Raw genomic sequence first — 20,276 nt, forward strand, 5'->3', positions numbered from 1 at the left:
AAAATGAGTCCTTTGAAAAGTTCTCTATTTTTTTAAAAAGTTATAAAGAAACTGTAACATCTATGGACGTAACACATAAACACAGAAATAAAGTACATGTATAGACAGTGATAGAAACAGATGCATAAAGAAAGAATATATTTAAAAGTCTGACTAAAGAATGGACCTTTTTAAATATCCTGATATTAAATGAAATGACTGGATCACCAATATTCTGAAATAGGTAAACAATGCCATAAAATTACCTGAGACTCACTCCCTACAACTCCAGTAACCTGACAGAAGCAGAAGGTAGAAAGCGAAAGGACATCCAAACAGATTACACAGATTATACATGACAACAGGATAAGGGAAAACTGCAAACAGAGACAAAAACTTAAAAATAAATAAGCAAATCTATAAAAATGAATTACAAGTCACATTTAAGCAATATTCTATAGCCATAGATTACTAGCTAAGAACTTGAGATACTGTATTTTCTGCCATACAAATATAAAATGAGCATATATCCTAATTTTATAAGAACTTTTTCTAAAAAAGTATATACCATAAAAGTATAGTAATCCAGTAAGAAAATTATAAAGCATGAATATATTTACTACTCCTGTTAAAAGTATAAGATCACATAGTCAAAAAGAAATACAATGTCTATATAGCTAAAAAGAAATTTAGGACAGGCATAAAGAATGATTATAGCAACAAAATAACTTTAATCTATAAAAGGTGTGTGTGTGCTCAGTTGCTCAGTCCTGTCCTACTCTTTGGGACCCTATACACTTTAAAGTCACCATCTATCATACAACCTAAGCAAGAATACTGGAATGAGTTGCCATGCCCTCCCTCCTCCAGGGGATTTTCCCAACCTAGGGATCGAACCCGTGTCTCCTGCACTGGCAGGTTGGAGTCTTCACCACTGAGCCACCTGGGAAGCCACCTATAAAAGCTGGGGGTAGACAAAAATTCTGGGAGTACTGTGCGGCATGTGGTATACTTTAGTTAAGAAAAACTGCTGATGAAATGTCAGACGCGTAATACTGATAGAAGGTTTGCTATTACTGTGCTCTACCACTAAGTCTTCAGGACTAACTCTTTCCTCATAAAGAGCCTAAGAGCATGAGGCAATTTTTTTATGTTTTTGGAGCATGTCTGTCTGGGAAGCATCTCATCCATCCACATACAGTATTTGAAAAATACAACAAAACATTAACAATTACACAAACATGAGGAGGGGCAACTTTAAACCAATTTTTTTGAGCTATACATGAAGCTAGTGGACAATGTCTAAAATAGAACAATCCAATAGGGGCAACAAAGTAAGAAATGAAGTCATTTTCATGAGTACAGAGTGTAGCGTGAACTATTGATGATGACGACAAAGAGTTATAAACTAGTCTCTCAAATTCTACAATATGAAAATATGAAAGGGACTACATTTTATTTCCCTTAAATTTAAAATTTATAGATGTTTATTATTGAAAATTTATAAATTAGTTGTCAGCCTTCTTCCGAATTATACAGTTTTATTTATACAATTACACATATCTAAATTGAGAAAGACACATATCTAACTTTAAACTGAACAGATGTTTTAGAAGTTATTGCATAACTAGCATTGTACACAAACCTGAAATTCTCGAAGGAGAGTTGATATGTTGGCTTCATTCGCCAAGTTTGTCAAAATTTCAAGCTAAGGTAGAAAAAGAGAAAGTAAACGTTTTTTGATGGTATGGAGAGAGCAACACGGAAACTTACAATACCATGTGTAAAGCAGACAGCCAGAGAGAATCTGCTGTTTGACCAGGGATCTCAGACAGGGGCTCTGTGACAATCTAGAGGCGTGGGGCGGGAGCTGGGAGGGAGCCTCGGGAGGGAGGGGACGTGGGTGTACCCACGGCTGATTCTTGCTGGTGTCTGACAGAAAACAGCAGAGTTCTGTCAAGCAAATATCCTTCAAATAAAAAATTTTTTTTAAAAAAGAAAACAAATAAAGAGAGTGAATTTAATAAAGGTTAGCCATTTAATAGAAAGGTAATTTCTATTTTTAAAAAAATGCCTCACTATTACAAATGTGAGACACTATGCCTTTCAGCTGAACTTTGTCTCCCTACATCTACAAACAGAATAATTACATAGTGCTTAAAAAAATAATTACAAAAAAGAAAATTCTACGTCTTCATTAATTGTTTGCTCCAACTTTACAATTTATTATCTAATTAACCTGAACAACTTAAGGCAGTTTTCTTTTTCTTTTAATAATAAAGTTAGAAAACAACTTGGCCTCCGTGTAATACCTCTATATTCCAGATACCAATTAATTCTTCTGATTAGTTTTCCTCCATCCTACCAAACCAAATATTTAGACATTTTAATTCTTTCTTTTGGATTCAGTTAAAAAAAATGTGCAATTAGAAGTTCATCTCCAATAGGCTTGCTAAAAAAATTTCAATATGTACTCGTAAAAAAATATTCAATTTATCTGAAGGAAAGCTTCAAAAAAGAAAACAGGAACGCAGAAATAGATGGGACAAAACAGGAAACTAAAATAAAAGATGTAGATATAAACAAATTCATATCAATGATTACATTAAAGGCAAATGATCTAAACACTCTAATTAAAAGGCACAGATTGTATGAGTTTTCCTATATATTCTGGATACTAGTCAATTTTTAGATTATGTACTGTAAATACTTTCTCCTAGATTATAAACTGACTTTTCATTTTATTTTGATGAGAACATCTTACTTTGTTGTACTATTTTAAAAAGTAATTCTTAACATATAGAAAAGAGATAACCTGAGCCATTTGCTTCCAGAGTTGCCAAAATGATATCACATCATCCCCAAACACATCTGTACGTATTTTTACAAACAAGGACATTGTCCCACAGGCCACAATACAACCAAGAAAACCAAGAAATCAACACTAATACATCAAACCTATATAATAATCACTTATATTTAAGTTTCACTATCTCAATAATGTATATATAAAAAAAGATCCAATTCCATATCATACATTATATTTAGCTGTTTAGTCTCCTTCAGTCTAAAAGTTTCTCAACCTTTCTTTTGACCATCATGACCTGGACAATTTTGATAACTGCAAACCAATTATTCTGTAAATTTATTCTACAATTTGGGTGTGTCTTAGATTTTTTTTTATTAAACTTAAGTTTCCATGTGATTAACCAATCATTTCAATATTTGTTGAACAGTCTACTACTGAATAGCTCTCACTGGTTTATAATGTCTCCCCTCATATATGATACATTTTGATATGCACAGATCTGTTTCCATGCTTCATGCTATTATCACATATTCCAAGTATCACACTGTTTTCTTTTTTTTTTTCTTTTGATCTTTTTTTTTTCCCATTTATTTTTATTAGTTGGAGGCTAATTACTTTACATCATTGCAGTGGTTTTTGTCATACATTGAAATGAATTAGCCATGGATTTACATGTATTCCCCCACACTGCTTTCATCATTATAACTTTATATTCATAACTACACTCTATACTGTAGTTATCATTCCCTGAATACAACTCCTACTCTAATATCATCTTTTCCATCAGTCTTTTCTAAATATACCACAAAATTAGCTGCATCTTTCTCTTTTTCCACCACACTCAATTCACATCTATAAATCACTTAAAACAAAGTGCTGAAATTATCTATTTACATGTCTGTCTCTTTCACTTACTGTGAGTTATTCAAGGTATAGGCAGCATGTCTTTGTCTTATTAAAATGTAGCACAGTAATTAGTATATAATAATGTAGTTTTAAAAGCATAAAGAAAATCCCCCAATGTATCTATTAAAAAAAAATAGGTCTCCATTTTGCAAATGCTAAACTAAAAGTTACAGCAATAGTGTCAAAGCAATTATGCATTAAAGTCTCTGAAAAATGAGAGCATTCATACCTTCAGTATCTTGATCATAGTTGGATCAGTTGACCTAACGTAAAAACTCTTCAGATAAGGTTCAAACATACCCTAGATTACAAAAATAAATACATAAAATACATTTATGGTACTAGTGTATTCATTTCTCTCTTAAATTTTGTGTTCACAACATACATACCTTTCTTTGAATTGACATAGTTGCTATATTCTGTAGGACAATATATTGCACTTCCCTAGAAATTAAAGTAGAATTTTGACTAGGTATATTTTCCAACAAAATATATCCTAAAGTAAACAGTATATTAAAGAAAAAAAAAATCAGCAGTAAGCTTCACATTGAAAGGAACTCTTAAATATAATACTGAAAATTTTCTAGTAAATCTTAAGATATTTATGCCTTTTAAAAATACATTTTCCCTACAGGCTATAACATTAGATTTGATTCATCACATGGAAGAGTTAAAACAAATGTTGTAATACTGTATTCCTAAAAGGCAGAGCCAATACTGTACATGCTCTGAACACATGCAAAGAAGGTGTTCTTAGGGTTAACGGAACAAACATAACCACAGTTAATACAAATTCTTGACTGGAGGGCTCATCATGTGACTCAATTCTGTCCAAAGTGAAAGACAAGTTTCAAAAGAAAAAAAGCCATGTTATTTTAAGTCAAAATATCTAAGAAATGAATGTACAACTGAATCTGGTATAATGCTTCATGTGAAAGATGCATTCCAGATCCTTATTTGACCCAGCCATGGACAACAGAACTGAATGAACTGACAAAGGGAAAGAATGACTACGCGTAAAGACAGACGAACACAAAGGAAATAGTATCTTACTAAGGAAGGGGAAAAGCCAACCTAGGGTGAAAGTCATGCCATGAATTCTCAGCTAAGAGCAAAAATAAATGTTTATCTTCCTCCTCTCAACTCATTAACACAAGTACTCACAGGAAAAAAATTTAATTTAAAATAACTAATTACTGCAAAATATTCAGGGTAAGCTAAATAGCTTGAAACAACAGTATTCTTATATACAGAAAACAAAACAATGACAAACATCTGATCTTAAACTTACAAAGGACATGTGACAGGAACTCAAGGTTTCCCGAATTGTTGACTTGAATTGCTGAATTAAAGAGAGGTAAAACTGAAAAGTACACTGCTACCTAACTACCTATCTCCAGGAAATAGCAAGATTATGCATTTCTTTAAAACAAGTAATATTAAGAATATAGCTCTCCTCTTAAATAGAACTATTAAATATTATAACTTTACAAAAAGCAGTCATTCTGTCATAGACTACATAATTCAGCATAGGTATTGCTTTATATGAAGTCTTATATAATTACACTAGTCAATACAATAATATATTTAATGTAGTTTTTCGGTGACTCCAGATTTAATGTAAATCCCCAAAATTCTTACTGTCATGCCTAGAAGTACCAAAAATACTAGGCTACTGTAATAGCATATACTATATTACAAAAAAATACTTCCAATTTCTTTGGGCTTAAGGTTAAAAAAAAAAAAAACTTCAATATTTAACATTAACTTTGAAATCAATAATCTATAGGCTTTTATAATAATCCCCTTAAGTATGAAATCTCAATTGACAAAATACAGTGAGAATCATGTGTTAAATGCCTAATAGACACATTTGATCTGTTCAAACATTACTAGTGAAGTAATATAATACAAAAGAAAACACACATGTAAAATCATGTCATACCTACTGCTACGAAGTAAACGCACTAGTGATTTAGAAATAATGCCAGCTTCTGATTTTGGTGCTATATGCCAATACAGTTGAGCAACTGCCATAACCACCTAAAAGATAAAGTATGAAAACAGTAAGAACTATGAGCAGTTCCATACTACAGTTTCAAAGTATGTTCTTATACATTATTTCCTTTAACTCCTACAAAATTCCCATGAACCAAGGTGAGTATATTGTTACCCTGTGTAGCAGGTTGAATAGGGTCCCCGGAGGAATTCATGCCTACCCCTCAGAATGTGACCTTATTTGGAAATATAGTCTTTGAAGACGTTATTAAGGTAATGATCAAGATGAGATCATACTTGATTATAGAGTGGGCCCTAAATCCAATTTGAGTGTCCTTATCAGAGACAGAAAAGGGCACAGAGAAGAAGGCAATATGAAGATGAAGGCAGAAATTGCAGTGAGGCATGTAAGGCAAGGAATGCCAAAAACTGCTGGCAATCTCCAGAAGCTAATTTCTCCCTGAGAGCTTCCAGGAGGAAAGGAGGAACCAACCCTGTCGACATCTTGACTTGAGACTTTTGGTCTCCTGAGATGTGAAAGAATAAATTTCTATTTATTTTTATTTTATTTTATTTATTTATTTATTTATTTACTTTTATTTGCATTTATTTTCTGCGGCATTTATTCCCGGGCCATAAGTTTTTGTTTTTTCAGTTTCTTCTGGGATATCTTTTTCTTCTGTGCAACCTCCTCTTCTGGTTTAGGAACAATCTGTTCTTTTTCAGTAAGGATCATCTCAGTGTGGCAGGGAGAGCTCATGTAGGGGCTGATTGCTTCTTTAAAGTGACATCCTTCAGACACTTGGTGGCTTTTCAGATATGCATACCCTTTATGGCCTGGGCAGTCTCACAAGTGTTCTTAAAGTGAACACGAAGATTTGAACCGCTTGATTTGCATGATTTTGTGGGGTTTTCTGGGTCGAGTGAATAGCGCACCATTTTCAAGGGTCAGCTCAGGCCGCTTACCGGAAAAGGAAGAGCTCATGGGAGAATTCGTGAGAACTCGACATCTCACGAGAGTCCCAGACTAAAGAGATTTCTGTTTATTTTTAAATAAATATTTTTCTTTAATAAAAGAAATTTTTATTTCTTTAATCCACACAGTTTTGGTAAACTGTTATGGCAGATCTAGGAAAGCAGTACTGTACACCCTCAGAAAAAAAAAAAAAAAGAACGTTCAATGAACTACCCAAGGTCTGCCAGCCAGTACATGGCAAAGCTTGACACACGCCCCAAACCCCACAGTCTTCCTAGTGTTGCTGCTGCTGGCGCTACCCTGAGACAGGGAATGAAACCAGACCCTTAAAGGTAACAGTAGTAGTAGGCTACAATTTAAAAAAAAAAAACCAAATTCAGTGTATTTAAGTTCTAATTAAGGGAACTCTACTAAAACAATTCCTCTAAAAGAGCAGCATTTGAAATCCTGTTTTTCAAATGTAGAACCTTAAAAATAGTGTTTGGTTCAAAGCTATTATGGGGGTAGTCACACTTTCGCTGTCATAAAATATAAAGAGACTGTGCTTCCCCACGTGCCTCTACACTTAGATCCAGAGATCAAAACTCCAGACTTTCCACTTAGTGAGTATTCTGTTCAGCATGTGACAACTGCAAACAGAGAGCTACAGAAATTAATCATCTTGTCTTTGGTTATGAAGATATATTAATATTACTCTACTTTTGCTTGGGCCATAGGTAACAAATATATAGCAGGATTTCTATGTATGCCTAAAGAGTTTACAGTATTTGAGGATGCTTAAAGCAAAAACAGCTTCTTTTAGAACAAAGAAACATTTTTTAAAACTAGAGTTAGAGGTTCCTCAACTTACTGCTCTATGGCGTTTTTGTGTACTTTTCTTTTTTGTAACAAGACTGATTTCCAGCTTTCAGACATGACTTGGAAAATTGAGGAGTTTAAGAATATCTAATTTCTTCACTTGTGATCTACAAATACACTTTAATTATAGAACAGCCTCTGCTGAATTCAAAATTTTAGTAAGAAAAAATTAATTACGGACAATCTACAAATAGGTGACAGTCATTTTTTAAAAATATTAAAGCGCACAGATGGCTAGTAAGTCTTATATGAAGAAAAGAAAGCTGGCGCTTAATAAACTGTGCTTTCTATGTATGTCAATGAGTTTAAGATTCTAGATTCTACTTAGTATGTCATTTGTTCTGATACATTAATTAGGGCACTCCGTAACCCAAAGGGGCTAAAGGATCTTCTTTTCCCCCAATATTTACAAATCGAAGAGTTTTAATCTCTTCCATACCCAAAATTTGAATCTTATAGTCTAATTTGTAAACGCCATGAGGGAAGCTCCCATAACTCCAAAACAACTGAAAACACACAACCTCACAGGCCTTCAGCACTTACATCATGTGTGCTTACAAGGAAGTACATCCTGTAGTAACCTTCGATTACTAGCCATTCACATACTACCACCTTGTCCAGACTGTCAGAACAGCCTCCCAACACTGCCTCCAGTGTCGGTTATCTCCAATTCAATCTACACAGGACTGACAGATTCCTGAAACGAACTCTCAAAGTCTCTCTTGTAAGTTAAGAATGCTAAAAAAATAATTAAAAAAAATAAAATCTATTACAATCCTTCCAAAGTCAACCTTTACATATATTTATTGCTGCTCAGTCACTAAGGCATGTCTGACTCTGCAACTCCATGTGGAGCACGCCAGGCTTCCCTATTCTTCACCATCTCCCAGAATTTGCTCAAACGCATGTCCACTGAGTCAGTAATGCTATCTAACCTCTGCCCTTCTCCTCTTGCCCTCAATCTTTCCCAGCATCAGGGTCTTTTCCAGTGAGTTGGCTCTTCACATCAAGTGGTCAAAGTACTGGAGTATCAGCTTTGGGATCAGTCCTTCCAATGAATAGTCAGGGTTGATTTCCTTTAGGATTGACTGGTTTGATCTCCTTGCAGTCCAAGGGACTCTCAAGAGTCTCTTCTAACACCACAGTTCAAAACTGTTGACCCTTCAGCACTCAGCCTTCTTTACTTATGCTCCAACTCTCACATCGGTACATGTCTACTTGAAAAACCATAGCTTTGACTAGATAGACTTTTGTCAGCAAAGTGGTGTCTCTGCTGTCTAGATGTGTCATCATTGCTTTTCTTCCATGCAGCAAGCGTCTTTTCATTTCATGGCTGCAGGCACTATCTGCAGTGATTTTGGTGCCTGAGAAAATAAAATCTGTCACTGTTTCCACTTTTTCCCCATCTATTTGCCATGAAGTGATGGGACCAGACTCCACAATCTTAGTCTTTTGAATGCTGAGTTTCAAGCCAGCTTTTTCACTCTCCTCTTTCACTTTCATCAAGAGGCTCTTAAGTTCCTCTTCACTTTCTGCCATTAAAATGGCATCATCTGCATATCTGAGATTGTTGATACTTCTCTTGGCAATCTTGATTACACCTGTGATGTACTCTGCATATAAGTTAATAAGCAGGGGGACAGCATACAGCCTTGACGTACTACTTTCCCAATCTGGAACCAGTCCTTTGTTCCATGTCCAATTCTAACTGTTGCTTCTTGACCTACAAACAGGTTTCTCAGGAAGCAGGTAAGGTAGTCTGGTATTTCCAACTCTTTAAGAATTTTCCACAGTTTGCTGTGATCCACACAGTCAAAGGCTTTAGTGTAGTCAACAAAGCAGATGTTTTTTTTGAATTCCTTTGCTTTTTCTGGAATTTGATCTCTGGTTCCTCTGCCTTTTCTAAATCTAGCTGCACCAAATAAGCAGGATACTAAAACATATTGGAACAAAAAATAAACTACCTCTAGTTGGTATATAATCAAATAAGCAGGGAACCAAAGTATACTGTTACAGTACAAACTACCTCTATTTGTTTCACTATTCAAAAACATTTTTGATCAGTAAGTATTTGGACTATAAGCCAATTTCCAAGACAAAGTTAAATTAAAAATGAGTCAATTATAAAGTAATTTTAGCTGGCAAGCTATAGCTACTTAAGTAACATCAAGTCAAGCGAGGGCACGCTAAAATGCAAGCATATTTTACAATATTAATAAAAAAAATGTGTCATTATTGTGCATAGTTACTTAATCATGATTTAGAAGCTAAATACATAGTATAAGATAAAAACTTCTGCTAATTCCTAAGATACACATACAAAGCTCTAAGGACCAAATTCTCAAGCATCAGAAAACAAATCAGTTCAAGGGAAACTCTCATTTTCAGTGTTAACTAGTTGCACAGAATGATTCATTAAGAATTTGTTTTTAATTAAAATAAGTTTAAGAAAACATTTAACTTGAATTCATCAAAACTTACGTAACTTTCAGTTAACTGGAAACACAAGGTATAGTAAAGAAAATAACCAGACAAACCCAGAGAACATTCTTCAAGACTTGAGAGGTTTATAAGACATAACAGCCAGATGCAATGCAGTGTAACTGGTATAGGTGAACCAGTTATAAAAGAATTTAGGGTAAACTGGTTTTTCATGAGATGAAATTTTACTGCAGTAGAAATGGGGAACTGACTAGAAAAAATATGTTACAAAATATTATGTGTACTATGACTTTTATCTTGGTTTAAAATGTATTATGTACAGACATATACACATATGAAAGAGGGACATTTATACAGAAAAGAAAGATGTGGGGAAAACTGCATTAGGATATTACAACTGATATGTGATGGAAATATAATGTTATATTAGTTTTGCTAGTTTGTATTTTCTAATTTTCTACTGTATTCTTTTAAAATATTTTAAAATATAAAGAGTTATTTAAAATAAAGATATAAAACAAAACAAAAACTTAGGACCCAAGTAAGGATGATTTTTAATTATTCCTACCAGCTAAAATTTACTATGTATGTATGAGGTGTCATGCTAGGTGTTTCTAACTATACGTTAGTCTTTTCAAAACTCTTACTAGATAAATACAAATATAATGAGCAGAGGAGGAGATGGTTAGACAGAATCACTGACTCAACAGACATGAATCTGAGCAAACTCCAGGAGACCGTGAAGGACAGGGAAGCCTGGAATGCTGCAGTCCACGGGGCCGCAGAGTTGGACACGACTTAGTGACTAAACAACAACAACCTTATTAAGTACTCACAACAATAATCTCATAATAGAGAAATACATACAGTTTTCCAATCAACTGTAAAACATCTTGGGCTCATATCTCAGGAATCCAATTACAAAATCAAAAAGAAAATGAAGAACAGTAGGCACACAGCTACTAAACCAAGTAACCTATAAAAACCTGATTTTTAGTATACAAACAAATAAATAAATGCTCCATTAGTACACTCAAAATTACTTGTTGAACTTGCATACTTTTAAGCACTGTTTTTAAAAAGCTGTGAATTATTTCTTGTAATGGTTTTTACATACCGCTGCATTCCTGCTCTGAAGCAAAGGCTTTGTATTCCGAATTAAAAGTCTATGGTCTGGATCCATAGTATATGGCCTCTTCCTTTTGTCAGCCTTTTCCTTCTGTTCCTCATCAGAATCATAGAAATCCTTTTCATTGTCCTCTAGACCATCACCCTACAGGAAAGAAATCCAATTCCAAGATTAGTTCAGACCTGGAAGCACCCAAATACTACACAAAGAAAACTTTTTAAAAAACATCTACAATAATGATAATATTTTACGAATACTACTGTGGAGGCAGTTTGAAACTATGTTACTTATATGGAAGAAAGGCCTTGCTTTTTCTTGTATTTTATGGCACAGTAACTGTTCTTTAGTGCAATAGATAATACTTTTATATTATATAGCAAATCTCACATTAAATTACCACAGAAATACCCACAGCTGTCTAGAGGGAAAACCTGACCATTAAATTCTAACAAAGCCTATGATATGAGACTACCCAAAGCTGAAAACTGTTTCCATAAATTATCAGTCACTCTGTAACCGGATCAAAGGGTCAGAGGAAAGAAGAAAATTGTTTGAACTGCAACACACATAAAAGAAATCATTAATAAAGTTTGACAGGTTAAAAATTGGTAATTAAGAAGGTCCCTGTGTTGTCAAGAAAGACTCAGTTTGAGATTTATGAATATCCCTGAGACTTGTACTTTTTATTTATTTGAATTCTTTATTATCTCTGTCAGTAAAATTAGCCTATAGGTGCATGCGTTTGTACATGCAGTTGTTCCGACTATTTGCAACCTGCCAGGCTCTCTGTCCATGGGATTTTCCAAGCAAGATTACTGGAGTAGGTTGTCATTTCCTCCTCCAGGGGCCCTTTCCGACCTAGGAATCAAACCCGTGTCTCCTGCATTGGCAGGATTCTTTACCAGAGTCACTTGGGAATCCCAGCCTACAGGTAAGGAGTCCTAAAATCAACAACAACAACAAAAAGCACACAGAGACAATAACATTTAAGTGGATCCAGTGCAATTACTAGGGCTTCCCATGTGGTCCTAGTGGTAAAGAACCCATCTGCCAATGCAGGAGATACAAGACACACGGGTTTGATCCCTGGGTCGGGAAGATTCTCTGGAGGAGGGCATGGCAACTCACTCCAGTATTCTTGCCTGGAGAATTCCACGGACAGAGGAGCCTGGAGGGCTGCAGTCCATGGGGTCACACAGACTTGGACATGGCTGAAGCAACCTAGCATACACAGTGCAGTTACCATTTAGAGGTAATTTCTGTTACCAAGTACCTGAAACATGTTTTCCACTTCCGAGAAGATGGAATAGATATACTTTTTCCTATTCCTCTCACTAAGAACAACTAGAAACTCAAGACATTATATATAAAACAATTTAAGAAAAGAAAGGCAGAGAGAAGAAAGGCTGGACACGGACACCTCAGGACCCAAAGAATGATGCAACAGTGAGTTCCTTGGATTTTCATTTTCCTCATATATCAAAGACTGGGTGGAAGAGAAGTGAATTAGTAAGAAAATCCAGTAAGTATAGATTAAATAAATCCCCCAAAAGCCTGCTCCTTGTAGCCAAAGAACCAAGAAAGAGAAAGTCTAGCAAGACAGAAAACTTTTTAAGAAAATAACTGCTCTAGTGCAGTCAACTCTAGAGAAAACACCACGACCCTAGCCCTAATCCCACAAGCAAAGACTGACAGGGAGAGCCTAGATTTCCACTCCTCCCCTCAGCCTCGCACTGGGGCGCTATCAGAAAAGGCCAAGATAGAACTGAGATTTTATTCCCCGCCGGGAGGTAATACAGTGTGGGGAGCATGGACATCCAAGTCTGCTGATCCATACGGAGGTGACTCTATCCCTGGCTCCCCTATGCTGGGCGTAGAGGATGCTGAGTGGATGCTCCACGCAGGACTTGCAGCAGCACCAGCCACTGGTAACAAGGACACTCCACTCTGTGGTGTCAGTGGAAGACACAACTGGAACAGTCATGAGACAGCTCCATCCCTCCTGGACAGAAAGCTATCAGGGGAGTAACAGTGCGGAGCCAGAGCCCATATTCACCCACGGTAACAATGAGCAGTCCCCCCGAGGTGTCCATGGAGGCTGAGGGGGGAACCTGGACTTCTAACATGACCTGGCAGTAATGAGATGGCAGCACCCCACCTTTCTTTGCTGGAATAGTCTCAAACAAACATAGCTAAAACTTAAAAACTGAATAAGATCCACAATCTCATAATATCCAAAATGTCCAGGTTTCAACAAAAAAGTCATTGAGCATTTCAAGAGCCAAGCAGGGAAAGCGGATTCCCTGGTTAGGGAACTAAGATCCCACATGCTGTGTGGTGTGGCCAAAGTAATAATAATAATGCAAATGGCCACAAACATGAAAAGATGCCCAGTTTCACTAATAAAGAAACAAAATGAAATAATATTAAAAAAAAAAGAAGAGGCAGAGAAAAGAATTTATTCACTAGCCAAAAATGTATGCAATTACACGTGAAACTTACTCCTTGGAAGAAAAGCTATGACAAATCTAGACAGCATATTAAAAAGCAGAGACATCACTTTGCTGACAAAGGTCTGTATATTCAAAGCTATGGTTTTTCCAGCAGTCATGTACAGGTGTGAGAGTTGGATCATGAAGAAGGCTGAGCACTGAAGATTTGATGCTTTTGAACTGTGGTGCTGGAGAAGACTCTTGAGAGTCCCTTGGACTGCAAGGAGATCCAACCAGTATATTCTAAAGGAAATCAGTCCTGAATATTCATTGGAAGGACTGATGCTAAAGCTCCAACACTTTGGCCACCTGATGCAAAGAACTGACTCATTTGAAAAGACCCTGATGCTGGGAAAGATTGAAGATGGGAGGCAAAGGGGATGACAGGACGAGATGGTTGGACAGCATCATCGACTCAATGGACATGAGTCTGAGCAAACTGTGGGAGACAGTGAAGGCAGGGAACCTTGGTGTGCTTCAGTCCGTAGGGTCGCAAAGAGTCGAACACCACTTAGAACTATACAATAACAACACGTGAAACAAGGGGCTAGTATCTAGCATATATAGACCACTCCTAAAACACAGCAGTAAAAAACCAATTCAGTTTAAAAAAGGACAAAAGATATCCTTACAGACTGAATTATGTCTCCCCTAAAATTCATATGTTGAAGCCTCAGGGTGACCATATGCTTAAGTAGGGACTTGAAGGTTAAATCAGATTGTATCAATGGTATCCTAATCCAAAACAACTGGTATTCTTATCAGAAGAGAGAAAGGCAAATTAGAATACAGCAAGAAGGCAGCCATCTGTAAGCCAAGGACAGGTGGCTTGGGAGAAACCAAACCTGCTAACACCTTGATCTTGGACTTCTAGCCTCTTGGAAAAACTGAGAAAACAGTGAGAAATAAATTTCTTTTTATTTAACCAGTCTATTGTATTTTGTTATAGCCCTAGCAAACTAATACAGACAATGACCTAAGAAGATATCCAAAGGGCAAACAAAGTACACGAAGCAAAACAAATTAAAACCACTGCAAATCACTTTTGCTATGGCGTACACATCAGAACTGCTTCCATCTAAAATCAAATTTAAAGTGCTGACAACACCAAGTGACAGTAAGGACAGTGAGGAAATGGGTCATTCATATGCTGGTAGTGAATGTACAACGTTACAGTCACTTTGGCAGGTTGGCAGTATCTTACAGAACTGAACCTATATTTACCATACAACCCAGAAATTACATTCTTGGGCATTCATCATGGGGAATAGACATTAATTCTCACAAAGATCTGTACATCATAGCAGCTTTATCCCTATTAGCCAAAATGGAAACAACACAGATGTCCTTCAATGGATGAATGGCTAAATAATTGGTTAAGCAAATGGTTAAACACCTCTGCTATGGAATACCACCCAGAAATAAAAAGAAACAAACTACTGATACACACAATTCTGATTAATGTCCAGAGAAGTATACTGAACTTGAGTGAGAAAAAGTAATCCTAAAAGGTTAATATTGTATGATTCCATTTACACAGCATTCCTGAAATGACAAAATTACAGACATGGAGAAAAAATTAGTGGTTACCAAGGGTTAAGGGGCAGCAGGGTTAGACAGAGGAAGGAAAGGAGTTTAGCTATAAAATGGTTACATGAAGGATACTTGTGATGGAAACGTTCTGAATCCTGAATGTATCAACGTTAATACCCTGGTTGTAGTATCTCACTATAGTTTTGCAAGATGTCACCACTGGAGGAAAATGAATAAAGGTTACACCAGATCTCTCTATATGATTTCTTACAACTGCATGTGAATCTACAATTATCTTAAAATAGAAGTTTAATTAAATAAAATTAAGGAGAAAAAAAATCAGCAAATCACTTAAAAGCAATTTGCATATATTTATTGCAATATATTGCATATATTTATCCATTGCATATATTTATCCATTGTTATAACAATAAAAGTTAACAATATAACAATAAAATTAATATAACATATATAGCATATATATATATATAACAATATAACAATAAAATTACCTAAATTGTTAAAGTTTAACATCACCTAATGAATTGCTTTCCTTGTAAGTGCTTTTAAGACACAATCTTTACTTAAATATTTACTTAAGTATTTACTTAAATACTTTAAAATATATATACTTATATATTTATATATATTTGAAAATATATATATTTATAGAATATATTGCATATATCCATTGTTATAACAATAAAAGTTGTTAAAATATATATATAAAACACACATATATATATAACATATATATATATAACAATATAACAATATAATTATCTAAATTGTTAAAGTTTAACATCACCTAATGAATTGTTTTCCTTGTAAGTGCTTTTAAGACACAATCTTTACTTAAATATCACTGAAAACACTTTTCATCAAAAACATGACCTTTAGGTTTCTTAGAAGTGAGAATAATATTAACTCAGAGTTTTTTAAATGGACAATAAAAAGATCTTAAGAAATTATCCAAACAAAAGAAACTCACCAAGTTTATACTCTCTGAAAACAAAAGGCATTTTAAAAGTAATACCAATATTTAGAAGTAAACTAGAAATTATAACATTATCTTCTTCAAATATACAATTCAAAACAAACTACTTGTCTAAGCGCTTTAAAAAAAGGACTATAACTAAGATAAACTTTTATATCAAGGCCAATACACAAATAATTTATTCTTTAAGCTTAAGCACTCACCTACAATCTTCAGTGTATATTAATCAAACAAGTGTTCAAAATCAACCTAAAATTGATATGATGAAACTGCTGTATTTATCATATTCATCACCAATATGAAACACAGCACTATAACTAACAAATAAAATCCTCAAAAGTACATAAAGCTGCCTTTTAAAAAGTTTATTCATTCATTCCAGTTTTCCTTCACTATTAACTTTATTAAAGCCCAACTATGGACTGAGCGACTTGACTTTCACTTTTCACTTTCATGCATTGGAGGACATGGCAACCCACTCCAGTGTTCTTGCCTGGAGAATCCCAGGGACGGGAGAGCCTGGTGGGCTGCCACCTCTGGGGTCACACAGAGTTGGACATGACTGAAACGACTTAGCAGCAGCATGCTACTTTAATAAATGATATTTGTATTGCTTATTTTAGTGTACAAGAATTTAGGATTATGGCAGTAATTTTAGTAAAAAGATTATTAAAGAATATTTTTCTTTCATTAGTATCTTTCTCACATACAAAGATCTTACAAAGCTATTATGTAAAACTTCTATAAATTAATGCTTCATACATTTTATTAAAGATCAATAACCTAATTCTCTCTTAACATTTAACATTAGATAAATTAGTGTAATTTACTAAAATGAAAGGGATTCTTTGAAATAGTACAGTTCCAACAACAGGATTACTGGATAACTAACACAAAGAACATGTTGCCTAATACTTAAAATAGTTATTGATATGAACTATTATTTCAAAGTATATTCCCTTCAAAAGAAACTTTCTCTTATACTTTCTGTGAAATTTCAACTTGGTTTTATTGCTATGAGAACATCATGGCATAGCTCTTTAGATGTCTGCTAATGACTATGTATTTTTACCAACAGCATAATTCTAAGTTTGAACTAAAAGGAAAAAAAAATTTAAGGATTGATTAGGTTAATGACATGAAAGAGATGAGGCTTCCTCACAGGATTGGTGCCAATCTGCAATAACTTAATATCTGAATCTCTGTCACTCCGAGCTGTTTTCTCAGGTTTTCAAACTATGAGTACAGACATGTGAGCCAAAACAGAATGGAAAAGAGATGCATACAATCAAAATGGGTAATATTAGGTCATGGCAGCTCAGTATCAGGGCTTCCTCTATGGTCGTGTTAATTTCTTGACCTCTCCCTGTCTTCATTTCCTCATTTGTAAAATGAAATAAAAGCAATATCTATACCATGGGTGTGGGTGTGTGTGTGTGTGTGTGTGTACATGTGTGCGTGTGCTCCATTGTGTCCAACTATTTGCAATACCAGGGACTACAGCCCACCGGGCTCCTGTATCCGTGGAATTTTCTAGGGAAGAATACTGGAGTGGGCTGTCATTTCCTTATCCAGGGCATCTGCCTGACCCAGGGATCAAACCCCAGTCTCTTGTCTCCAGCAATGGCAGGCAGATTCTTTAACACTGGCGCCAACTAGGTAGCCCAAATAATATTATGAAAGTGTTCATGAAGATTGATTTGTTTAGTCAAAGTATATAACCACTTAGTGTCCAGTGAATATTAAACACTCAAATAGTAGCAATTAGCACTGCTTTCATTATTAAAATTTTTTCTAGAAATTATTACCTCACTTTAAATCAAATATCCCCAGATGCCAAATATGAAGAAAAGTTTCCCCTGAAACCCTAACCCTAAAATTATCCCTCAGAAAAGAAACTGCCTCATATTTGAGATTTACAAGTATATCATGAGGCTTTTGTACAGGTGCTTCATTTTGAACCAAAATGTACTGTTCAGGGAACTCATTACACTAAAACAACTTTAACCAATGCTAGTTCCAGTTGCTTAAAAGAAGTCACAAACCCCAGGGACAAAATGTCATTAAAAATAAGACTTAAAAGATTACTTTCTAAAAACAGGTAATATAGGATCACAGAGTTCTGCTTCTAATAATAGGCAATTTGGAATAACCGTTATAGTGAGCTAGGAAAGAAAAATGAAACACACTTGTTTCAAGGCACTGAAAAGCTAAAAGAACAGTGATGAATTATGCAGGCAGGATCCAGAAGTAGTGGTAAACCTAGAAATCTAACAGCTGAACACCTGTAGTTGTTTCTCCACCCAAAGCGTGAGTTGTTACATACACGACAAAAATCTGAAAGGCCTAAAGAGCTTTTAGCAGATTCACAAAAATAACAGAAGCAAAAGCTGGTGATCAGGATCCAGCTAAAAGCAAGATCCCTAACTCTCCTCAGTTTTTGGTTTTAAGTCCTGAAAGCCTATATCCTAGGGAGTTAAGGTCATAAAATTGAAGCTCATATTTTAATCACGTCAATCTAGAATTGAAGTGAATGAATGAAGTCAGATTGCTGATACCCTGATCAAGTAATAATCCACAAACAAACCAAAACTAATCATCTAGAGCTTCAAAACCAGTTCAACAGTTTTTCAGAAAGTAAAGAAAGAGGGCAGAAAAGGGGGGAAAAAAGGCAGCGTCACTGAGGGCCAGGACATTGTTTCCATTTGGGAGGGAAAGCAAGGTATTAAGTGGAAAGGGAGGAATCAGGGGCTTCTGGTGAATACTTGTAATCTGTTTCTTCATCTGAGTACTCGTTACATCGGTGTCTTCAGTTTGCAAAAATCCATGAAGCCATCTGCTTCTGACACATATACATTACCTATTTCTAAATATGCATATAAGAAAAAAGCAGTGATGTGAATATGTTTTAAAAAACAAAGACAATAAAGAGAGAAGTTTAAAAGTGAGGCTATTAGACACGAATTTTCAAGAACTGAGACCTAACTGTGGACAATATATTCAAGAAATTAAGTGATAAGACGGAGCTTTTGGGTGGGGATTTCAAATCTGTCTGGAGAAGGGAAAGGCTACCTACTCCAGTAGTCTGGCCTGGAGAATTCTATGGTCTATACAGTCCATGGGGTCGCAAACAGTCGGACATGACTGTGTGACTTTCACCTGTATTATTATTTTTAAACTAATTCTTTTTAGCCATACTGGAAGATATGTGGCATCTTAGTTCCCTGACTAGGGATCGAACTAGTGCTCCCTGCATTGGAAGCGCAGTGTCTTAACCAGCGGACCACCATGAAAATCTCTCAACCCCGTATTATTTTTACAGAAAAGTCAGATTCACTTTTTTACATAACTTTGATGTAAAGTGCTATAATTTCAGCAACCACCAGGACAGAAAAGACTCAGGAAGATTTATGTTCTCTTAGAGAAAACAGCCCAGATAATCAAAGACATTAAGTGACGACTCATACTTTGTATCTTAGATAACTTAGAACAACTCCAAAATAATCATTCTTAATTAGCATTTTAAATGTATGGTGGAAAGAATTTTATTTTCACCTTGTCCAGAAACATTTTCTGTTGCTGTTTGGTTAAACAAGTAAGGTAAACAAGATACAATCAGAAGGATGCTTAGTCTGCTTAAAAGTAAATATAGATAAAATAGGTTTCAAAGATGCTGAAATCTATAGAAAGAAACTTCCATTTGCTCAACTTAGTATACTAATTGTACATCATATATGAAAAAAGCATATGAACTAACTTTAATATATCTTCATGTGTATTTGAAAAAAATATTTTAGAAATACTTTGTTTCTAATGGAATTGCTTAATTTTTTTAAACAGTTTAAAAAATACCTTCTACTGTATTTATTATCTAGTTTAAACAGTTTAAAAAATATGTTCTACTGTATTTTATCTATTTTTATCTAGATATTAACATTATGAAGTTTCAATTTATGGGCTTCCCAGGTGGTGCTAGAGGTAAAGAACCCAACTGCTGATGCAGGAGATATAAGAGATGTGGGTTCGATCCCTGGGTTGGGAAGATCCCTTGGAGGAGGGCACGTCAACCCACTTCAGAATTCTTGCCTGGAGAATACCAAGGACAGAGGAGACTGGCAGGCCGCAGTCCACACGGTCACAAAGGGTCGGACAAAACT

The 20,276-nt window shown here is 35.2% G+C and overlaps 1 protein-coding gene across 2 annotated transcripts in view; it reads right to left on the minus strand.

The window, feature by feature from the left end:
- Positions 1-20,276, minus strand: part of AP3B1 (adaptor related protein complex 3 subunit beta 1) — a 235,939-nt gene that overhangs the window by 132,524 nt on the left and 83,139 nt on the right. For both annotated transcript variants that reach the window (XM_020902680.2, XM_070468579.1), the window contains exons 8-12: positions 11,086-11,241; positions 5,640-5,737; positions 4,084-4,138; positions 3,924-3,995; positions 1,625-1,687 (exon numbers count right to left, since the gene is read on the minus strand). In XM_020902680.2, the coding sequence (XP_020758339.2) occupies positions 1,625-1,687; positions 3,924-3,995; positions 4,084-4,138; positions 5,640-5,737; positions 11,086-11,241 (444 nt within the window). The remainder of the gene's footprint in view (positions 1-1,624; positions 1,688-3,923; positions 3,996-4,083; positions 4,139-5,639; positions 5,738-11,085; positions 11,242-20,276) is intronic.

Source organism: Odocoileus virginianus, chromosome 6, assembly GCF_023699985.2.
Source record: "Odocoileus virginianus isolate 20LAN1187 ecotype Illinois chromosome 6, Ovbor_1.2, whole genome shotgun sequence".
Classification (NCBI taxonomy): domain Eukaryota; kingdom Metazoa; phylum Chordata; class Mammalia; order Artiodactyla; family Cervidae; genus Odocoileus; species Odocoileus virginianus.